The sequence below is a fragment of the Setaria viridis genome, chromosome 4, assembly GCF_005286985.2.
Source record: "Setaria viridis chromosome 4, Setaria_viridis_v4.0, whole genome shotgun sequence".
NCBI classification, from domain to species: Eukaryota; Viridiplantae; Streptophyta; class Magnoliopsida; order Poales; family Poaceae; genus Setaria; species Setaria viridis.
This window is the reverse complement of record NC_048266.2, coordinates 6,594,771-6,604,073: the sequence shown is the minus strand read 5'-3', so window position 1 is coordinate 6,604,073 and position 9,303 is coordinate 6,594,771. Positions and strand designations below refer to the sequence as shown.

Genomic DNA, 9,303 nt, shown 5'->3' with positions numbered 1-9,303 from the left:
TAACACTCGGCAAAGAGGGGCCTTTGCCGAGTGTTTTGGCTTTAACACTCAGCAAAGGTGCATTTCCTAGGTCCAGCGCAGGTTGTTTGCCGAGTGCCAGGGATAAGGCACTCGGCAAGCACGCCCTGTTTGCCGAGTGTTAGGGACAAAGGCACTCGGCAAACACGCCGGCTTTGCCGAGTGCCCTGTCCGTGACACTCGGCAAACAGGGGGTGTTTGCAGAGTGTTGGCACTCGGCAAAAGACCCGGTGTTCGCCGAGTGCCTCCCGTCTGGCACTCGGCAAACCCGTCGTTACCCCCGACGCCGTCAGCGCCTATTTCGCCAAGTATATCTTGTCGCCGAGTGTTTTTTGGCCGTCGGTAAAATGTTTGCCGAGTGCTCGAGTTTTGACACTCGGTAAACTAGTGTTTGCCGACACAAAATTTGTCGTGTGCTCTTTGCTGAGTGTTACACTCGGCAAAGCCTTTGCCGAGTGTTTTCGTGTCTTCGCTGAGTGCCTATGGCACTCGGCAAATTGTCTGTTTCCCGTAGTGTCTGTAGTACCTGTGAAATCTTGCTAGTTTCCATTTGATATGCATGCAATTTGAATATGTGACTGACAAAATTTGTTATATGTTTGTAAATTTGACGTTGATATAAAACTCAAGGTAGAATGAAGAAACTGGAGTGTACAACGAACGTACGGAACACAACATAGTGGTCAATGGCTGTTCGTATGCTAGTTCCGATGGAGCATGAGCATATCCCCATCAAGCAGTTTACTCGTGGAATGCAGCATAGGCAGAAAATTAAATTTGAAGACAAATAGCATCTGTTATAGTTTGTGTAGTTTTTAGATTAAGGAGAAACATCCGGTCATTCACATGTGAATGTCTACTACCACAAAGAAACAAATTCGACCACATAGCCATAAGTTACATGACTACTTAGATTCGAAACCTCCAACTGAGGAACACTCGAAACCTCCAACCGAGGAACACAAAAGACAAGAAAGAAAGAAAACAAGAAAGAAATCTCGAAAAACTAACCTTCGAACTTCTTTTCAATACTTCCTTCAATCTTGCTTTGGTCCTTATGTATGCAGTAACAAACATCTCACATCAGCTGTCTTCTTATAAACTTTTAATATAAGGATCATCGATGGTCACGTGCTGCTTGGTAACCCTTGTCATCTAGAAACCGCACTGAGTCGATCTCTACCACACAAATAGATCGGGCACTGCCATTTGCTCCAAGCTGACCATGGTGTCACCATCAAGGACTCCAAGACAACGCCTCAAGAGGAGAGCAACATCCAGATGCTGCCACCGCCCGAACTAGCAAGTTGGTTCTTTGGTTTTCATCTGGATCTATCCCTGTATGTTGAGGTTCTCACGATAACACCTTTAAGAAGGAAAACGATGCCCATGGCACCATCATCACCGGCAAATGGTCGAGGACCGAGCGAAGCTTTCGCTCGAGAACCTGCACACCCAAGAAATGCATTGCACGGCGACCGGCGACCCCTGACTACTCCATTAGATTGCCCATAGGGCACCCAGCAGGGCTCAGAAGGGAGGGCGGCAATCGGAGGCGAGCTCCCCACGGCGGTGGTCACCGGAGGTGAAGTAAACGCCCTCCACATGGAGCTCAGACCAGGAGAGGTCGGCTCCACGCGTGCCACCGCCCAACCGCGGGCTGCCATCGCTGCCCTGCCACCGTCGACGCCCTCACCACCGCGGGCCGTCACCGACGCGGACCTGGGCATTTGACCCCCACTAGCACCCTCCCATGGATCCGTCATGGGAGGCCCCAGTGGCCAGGTCGGCATCGGATCTGGGCATCCCCAGCCTAGGGGCGTCGACCGCCGCTGGTAGCCACCACACCAGTAGCAGGAGATGAGAGGGTGGGAGGATGCAGAGGGAGAAGAGGGGGCTTCGTGGAAGAGGGGATGTGCCTGCCGCCGCCCTCATCGCGGCCAGACAGGCTTCCATCGGCAAGCTCCGGTGGCGGCGAGGGAGAGAGGAGGAGGCGGCGCCTCCCGAGTCACCCTAGGTGACACGGGGCCGAGTGGGTCCGCTCTTCAGCGAAGGTCTTTGTCATAGTTTGTGTAGTTGGGAAGTAATAAGGGTGTTTGGATACACCCTCCTAAACTTTAGTACCTATCACATCAGATGTTTGATACTAATTAGAAGTATTAAATATAGTCTAATTACAAAACTAATTGCACAGATGGAATCTAATTCGCGAGATGAATCTATTAAGCCTAATTAGTCCATGATTTGATAATGTGGTGCTACAGTAAACATTTGCTAATGTTGAATTAATTAGGCTTAATAGATTCATCTCGCGAATTAGTATATGGGTTCTGCAGTTAGTTTTATAATTAGCTCATGTTTAGTCCTCGTAATTAGCGTCCGAACATCCAATGTGACCCTTCTAAAGTTTAGCACCTCGTATCCAAACATCCTCAGTTTGTGAAAATGTAGCCTACGTTCACGTGGCATCCTGCAAAGTTCAGCTTTACATCTGGTTCGAATGGCAACAAAGAAAAACAGCAACAGCAAAAGGGGAAAAAGCAAAGAGGAGGCAAGAAAAATTGGCATGCTGAAAATGCTACAGAAGCTAAGATCTTTCAGCATATTTTGCTGCCAAAAGCTGATAATTGTTAAGATAGATAAGTCTCAACTAGACATTTCACAACATAACAAGGAATGTCATGTAAGAAAATTTGTAAGAAAAAAAAAGAACCCTCCTTGCTTATGTTGTCAACCGCAAAACTGAAGACATAAAGAAAGGAAAGGGCACCGATCCTGGAGGAGACTTGAGTATTCCGAAAGCTAGAGCCAGCCTCTCGCTGTGCAAGAACAGATGCTGCTCTTTTTCATGCTCTTCCAAGTAATGCATCACAAAGCTACTCCTTCCGTTCTCATTTTAGATTTTTTTAGCTTCATAGATATTATTATGCATTTAAATAAAGTATATGTCTAGATGTATAATAATATCTATTAATTAGAAAAATCAAAATAAATTATAATTTAAAATGGGTATATATCTAGATTTAATAATATCTATTAATTAGAAAAGTCAAAACGAATTATAATTTGGATCGGAGTAGACGCCACGTAACCCCTCTTATCAAAGCGTTTGCTGAAGTGCCAAGATTGGGCCGTGAGAGAAGTGTTCGACTGAGCCGTCGTCCGTCACGTAGCTGTCTGGAAGGCCCAAATCGTTGGCCGACCTATCCAATTTTCGGCCCTGCTTATCAAAGCGTTTGCTGAAGTGTCCAGATTGGGCCGAGCGAAAGGTGTTCGGCCGGGCCGTCGTCCGTCGCGTAGGCAGGCCCAAATCGTTGGCCGGGCAGGGGCCAGGGCGTCCAGTAAAATATGTGGCCAAATTTTGAATGTGATGCTCACTATCAGTTGAGAAATGAAATGGACAACACCCAATTCCGGTGCCTTAGATTTGTGCAAAGCATAGATTTTGACACAAATTTGAGATGTTCCAGCCCTCTAAAACATGCTAGCGTGCGATTCAGCAGTTACCTTTTTATATTCAACAAATGTGACAAAACACTATCACTCTGAGCCATTGTCAATTTTCACTTGAAGAGGGTTAAGAGCATCTCCAGTAGATTGATGTTTCTCTTCCCCCCCTTTCACAATCTAAGAATTTTAAGGAGATGTGCCACAACAGATTGATTTTCCACTTTCCCCTTTCTTCTCTCCTGACACATGGGACCCACATGTCAATAGGTAAAAAAACCCTTCTTCTTCTTCCTCCTCCTCTCTTCTTTCTCTCTCTCTTCCTTCTCTTGCCTATCAGACGCCATCCTTGCCCGGTCCACCGCCGCTGTCCCTGGCAGCCACTAGCCTGCGCGCAAGCCGTGGGGTGCAGCGGCCGCCGAAGCTCGGCGGCGTGCGTGGCGAGGCACTCGGGCCGTTAGGCAAGTAGCTGCCGGAGCTAGGCCGGCTAGTCGGGACGTTGCGGAGCAGAGGGGCTGGCTCGTCGGTGTGGAGGTGGAGAGGGCTCTGACGGCCGCCGGTGGTGTGGAGCTCGGGGATGGCCGCTGACGGCGGCGGCGCGGATGTCGGGTGGCTGGCGGCGGTGCGAATGCCGAGGAAGCTGGCATGGTGAATCAGGCAGCTAGTAAATCACGCAGCTTGCAGATCGTGCGGTAGGAGATGAAGAGAAGGAAAGGGAGATAGAAAGGGAGAGGAGTGGATTCCCCTTTTGTAAAGTGGAGAGGGAGGAGATTAAAGGGGATTGAGAAAAAAGAAAGGGGATCTGTTGGAGTAGATTTTTCTCATCTAAGGGCGTGTTTGGGATTGCTTCGCTCCAGTTTTTTCAGCTCCGCTCCCAAACCATCTTGCCAAACACTTCTAGCTCCAACAATCCCAACTCCAAAAAAAAGGTGGATTTAGAGGGCAACTCCAAGTTTTTTCTAGAGCACCTCAAAGGATGCTCCGAAAACACATGTTTCATACCTTCTCTTGGAGTTGGGTGGAAATTAACCACCAATGCCACTGGTTACACATACCTCTTCGGCAAAAAAAAAAGACCACTATTGTTCCACCCCCTCCCCTCCCTCCCGACGCATCCCCTCTGCCTCGCGAGTTTCTTTGTGCACCGCTGCCGCCTTCTCCCCTCCCTCCGGCGGTCCGCAGCCTGGAGCTCCACCGCACCGGTCACCACCTCTCGCAGCGAGCAACTCACTCACTTGCCTAGTACAAGCTGCATCCACATGCCTCGGTCCTCAACCTCCTCCTAGACTACTACCCTCTCTCTCCTCGACCTCCAATAAACTGGCTTTTCCTTCCAATTCCAGCACCAACGGCCAGCCATGAAGCGGCTCCTGAGGCGTCTCTCCCGCACCGTCGCGGCGGCGGGGCACGGCACCGGCTCGGTGGTGGCAGGTGGCCATCTCCGGCAGAAGAAGGGCAGGGGGGGCGTTTGAAGGGGTGGTGCCGGAGGGCCACGTCCCCGTGTGCGTCGGCGAGGAGGGTGAGCCCATCGAGTGCTTTGTCGTGCGCGCCGAGCTGCTGGGCAAGCTAGCCTTCGCGGCGCTCCTCCGTCGCGCTGCACAGGAGTACGGCTACGCTCACCCCGGCGCGCTCCGCATCCCTTGCCTTGCCGTTGAGTTCCACCACCTCCTGCTCCGCCTCTCCGACAACAACCCCTTTCTCCCCTCATGTACTGTAGCAGCGCGGGTACTTCAGCACCACGCGGTAGTGTAGCTCGCGGGAAGAAAAAACCATCCAAGGGCAAGAGTGACTATTCCCACTGGTTTGTACAATTCCTGGAGCTGGATTTGCATCCGGTAACCAAACAGGTACATAGCTCCCTATTTTCCTAGAGTTGGTGGAGTGGAGCTAAAAAAGGTGAAGTTGGTGGAGTGTAGCTATTTTTTTAGCGGAGCAATCCAAACAGGTCCTAAATCCCTTTATGGCTAAAAGGAGGAAAGAGAAACCTTTTTACTTCAAACCAGCACGGCCTCTTATTCTAGAATGGAGTTGTAGCATCATTGTTTGCATCATTGTTTACGTCACTTGTAGTCGGCGTGCTTTTTTCTAACCGTGCAGCAGATCAGCACAAATGGAGTGGCAACGAAATTGCAGTATCTCTCAAGTGTGATATCCTTGCTGTTGATGTGAATCAGGCCTTGGAACCTTCGTTCCCGCCTAAGCCTCGACCACCTAGTTTTCGTCGCGGCCAAAACCCTGTCCCCTTCTTAAGACATCGGACTGACACGCAACAATCAATCGAAGCTCCATAACCACACAGTCATCAGCAACAACACCGCTCTCTCCTACCACAGCCTCAGAAGCAGCCAGATGGCAATCAAAGACCTCGCGAATGGCCGGGGAACGGCGAGCGATGCCGGCGGCGGCGCCAACGTCAAGGCGCACTTCGTGTTCATCCCGCTCATGTTCCAGGGCCACCTGATCCCGGCGGTCGACACGGCTCTGCTCCTGGCCACCCACGGCGCGCTCGTCAGCATCGTCGTCACGCCGTCCAACACCGGGCGCATCCGCCCGGCCGTGGACTTCGCCCGGAAGTCCGGCCTGCCGGTCCGGCTCGTGGAGCTCCCGCTCGACCTCGCCGCGGAAGGGCTCCCCGACGGCGCTGACGACGTCGAAAAGGTGCCGTCTGATCTCTGGACCAACTACTTCCGCGCCCTGGCGCGCCTCCGCGAGCCGCTCGAGCGCCACTTCCACGCCGCCGGCGCGCCGTACCCGACCTGCGTCGTGGCGGACTTCTGCCACCCGTGGGCCAAGGAGCTCGCGGCGAACCTCGCCGTCCCGCGGCTCAGCTTCTTCAGCATGTGCGCCTTCTGCCTCCTGTGCCAGCACAACGTCGAGAGGTTCAACGCGTACGACGGCGTCGCCGACGACAACGAGCCGGTCGTCGTGCCCGGGTTGGAGAAAAGGGTCGAGGTGTCGAGGGCTCAAGCTCCTGGGTTCTTCCGTGGGACGCCCGGGTTTGAGATGTTCGCGGACGACGTCGAGCAAGCGTTGGTCGAGGCCGACGGCATCGTCACCAACAGCTTCCTGGAGATGGAGCCGGAGTACGTCGCCGGCTACGCTGAGGCAAGGAGTATGAAGGTGTGGACCGTCGGCCCGGTGTCTCTTTTCCACCAGCGCAAAGCGACGTTGGCGTCGAGAGGCAACACCGCCGCCATCGGCGCCGACGAGTGCCTCCGGTGGCTCGACGGCAAGGAGCCCGGGTCCGTCATGTACGTCAGCTTCGGGAGCATCGCGCAGGCGGAACCGAAGCAGGTCGTCGAGCTCGGGCTCGGGCTGGAGGCGTCGGGCCACCCTTTCATCTGGGTTGTGAAGAACGCCGACCAGCACGGCGAGGACGTGACCGAGTTCCTACGCGAGCTCGAGGGGCGCGTCGCCGGGCGCGGCCTGCTCATCAGGGGTTGGGCGCCGCAGGTGCTGATCCTGTCGCACGCGGCCGTGGGCGGCTTCGTCACGCACTGCGGGTGGAACTCGACCATGGAGGCGATCACGGCCGGGCTGCCGGTGGTGGCGTGGCCGCACTTCGCGGACCAGTTCCTGAACGCCAAGTTCGCCGTGGAGGTGCTGGGGATCGGCGTGGACGTCGGGGTGATGGAGCCGCTGATGTACCGGATGGACCAGAAGGAGATCGTGGTGGGGAGAGATGTGGTCGAGAAGGCGGTGAGGAGCGTCTTGGACGGAGGGGACGAGGGGGAGGAGCGGAGGAGGAGGGCGCGGGCGCTCGCGGCGAAGGCGAAGGCCGCCGTGGAGGAAGGCGGGTCGTCGCACGGGAACCTGCTGGATTTGATCAAGAGCTTCGAGGTGGACGCGGGGTGTTTCGCGAGTACATGAGCAGCACACGAGCAATATGTTTGAGAGCACTAACAGGTTTTTCACGGCGTGCCCTGTCATCCGTGCATGGAGCTAGCCCCTAGTCGTGTTTTTCTTCATTTCTTGTCTCCAATTTCAAATATACTACTGTACTTCGGCCTATGTACTTGCCACTATGAGTCAGCTGCCAGCCTGCCACTTCTCTCCTTCTACTACAGGCTCAACATTATGTTTTGCTGATGACTATTTTACATCTATCCCTAGGGTAGGAAACTTGCCAAGTGCCAACAGTCTTTTGAACCATTGGATCTAAAGCTAAGCTTATATTTCAGAGCAGTCGGAACTATCGTGTTCTGAAAACATATCTAGTATTACCGCAGGTTACGGTGTTATCGTGCCAAAAACGGTAACACCTAAATCGACGCATAAAAATTCAACAAGAAATATAAATAAATAGAGTATGCAAATAACTACCATCATGTAAATTTTGAGAAAGAACCCAAACTTGTGCAATGAGAAAAAAAAAGTGAAATCGCCTCTTGAATAGTTGTTGGTCGCGGATCATGATTAATTGCATCCACACTATCTAAGTGTTGATTTTTGTTTTTTTCCTCCTTGTATAATTTTTTTATTTAATCTCAAACTTTTCATGATGATAGATGTTTGTATGCTCTATCCATTTAAAATTTTGGTTGATTTTGTATGCATTGGTTTAGATGCTACCGTATTTGGTGACAGTGTAACACGGTTACCTAAAGAGGGTGGCAACGCTGGATGTGCTCTCATCATGTTCCTATAAAGTGGGTTTCTACACGTCATGTGTCTAGGAAAATGTGTTATCACTCTATTTTGAATCCCCCCTCCTCCTTTTCACATTCATCTTTCTTGTTTTTTCCACTATTCCTAAAGTACTGTTGTATTTTTAATTTTCCCGCGATTCCTAGAGTGCAGTCGACTCACAACTGTGCGAACATATAACCCAAGAAGAGATTCAGTTTTTAGAACAATGATAGGTTAACATCAACATGGACTTTTGCGTTCTATCAGCAACTCCAGCAAAATCATATTCAAACTTCTACTCAAAAAATAGGTTAAGAAGGCCTCTACTTGGGTCCCTACTTCAGGGAGGACCTACCTTTTCCTCCTGAGCCCCTTCAACTACGGACTAGTAGGAAGGTCCCTACTTGATGGTTGCAGTCATTTTTGCTTGCGCTTGTGCACGACTCCATCGATAGAGGAGCAAAGGAAGGGAGAAGAGTTTAGTGATCACCTTGCCGCTGAATCGAGCCCATCTGCCATTGAATTGAGCATGGGTGCCATTGAATCAGAGTGAGGCTAAGGACGCCGAGGCTGGGTCATGCCACACTTCACCGAATTGACGTGAACCGATGTCATGCTTCATCATGTACCTGTCGCACTCTCAGCAGGAGCTCGAGTTCAAGGGGCTAACCAGATCTGGCTCCTCCCCACCACAATCCCCTACCAGATCCCCTCCGTATCCGTGCATTTGGGATGAGAGAGAAGAAGGGGCTAGGCCAGAAGAAGATGCTAGGCAAGAGCGAAGTCGGCGGCAAGAGCGTCCGAGCCGGAGCACGGAGTGGTGGAGGAGTGGGCGGCCAGTTTGCCGACGGAGGGGTGGGCGACGATGAGGAAAGAGCAATGCGGGAGATAGGGAAGAGAGAGGAAGTGGAGAGGAGGGGACATGATGAATAAAAAAAGAAAGAAAATAAAAGCCCTAAACGTAGACCTAAGCAGTTTATGTACCGGTCGAAAAATGTCCATTCATTTGAGCCTAAAATTTGTGCTCGAAAAATCCCGTATGCATTGTTGGGCCGGATCCGCCTCTTGGACATGGTTTTTTTTCTTCTCCACCTTCTTTCTCCTTCCTCCTTTTCTTCCTATTCCTGTTCATTCATGTCTAAAAAATTTAGGGGGATTTTGGAGGGGTTTCCTGGGATCCATGTGCAGGGGCTCTAGCCCCCGCACCCA

The 9,303-nt window shown here is 51.7% G+C and overlaps 2 protein-coding genes across 2 annotated transcripts; both read left to right on the top strand.

Annotated features, from left to right (window-relative positions):
- Positions 1-4,823: 4,823 nt before the first annotated feature.
- LOC117853372 (auxin-responsive protein SAUR71) lies at positions 4,824-5,217 on the top strand. The gene is made up of 2 exons (XM_034735752.1): positions 4,824-4,896; positions 4,940-5,217. Exons 1-2 carry the CDS (start codon positions 4,824-4,826, stop codon positions 5,215-5,217), a joined length of 351 nt encoding a protein of 116 aa, XP_034591643.1.
- A 477-nt stretch (positions 5,218-5,694) lies between these two features.
- LOC117851586 (UDP-glycosyltransferase 73C12) lies at positions 5,695-7,645 on the top strand. The gene has a single exon (XM_034733424.2). The coding sequence runs from the start codon at positions 5,815-5,817 to the stop codon at positions 7,333-7,335; it is 1,521 nt and encodes a 506-aa protein (XP_034589315.1). The 5' UTR covers positions 5,695-5,814; the 3' UTR covers positions 7,336-7,645.
- Positions 7,646-9,303: the final 1,658 nt, after the last annotated feature.

Excerpts from the sequence above, each read along its gene's own strand:
- LOC117853372 (XM_034735752.1), top strand. The coding sequence starts at position 4,824 with ATGAAGCGGCTCCTGAGGCGTCTCTCCCGCACCGTCGCGGCGGCGGGG. Across the intron at positions 4,897-4,939 it reads CACCGGCTCGGTGGTGGCAG|GGGTGGTGCCGGAGGGCCAC; the intron begins GTGGCCATCTCC and ends GGGCGTTTGAAG.
- LOC117851586 (XM_034733424.2), top strand. The coding sequence starts at position 5,815 with ATGGCAATCAAAGACCTCGCGAATGGCCGGGGAACGGCGAGCGATGCC.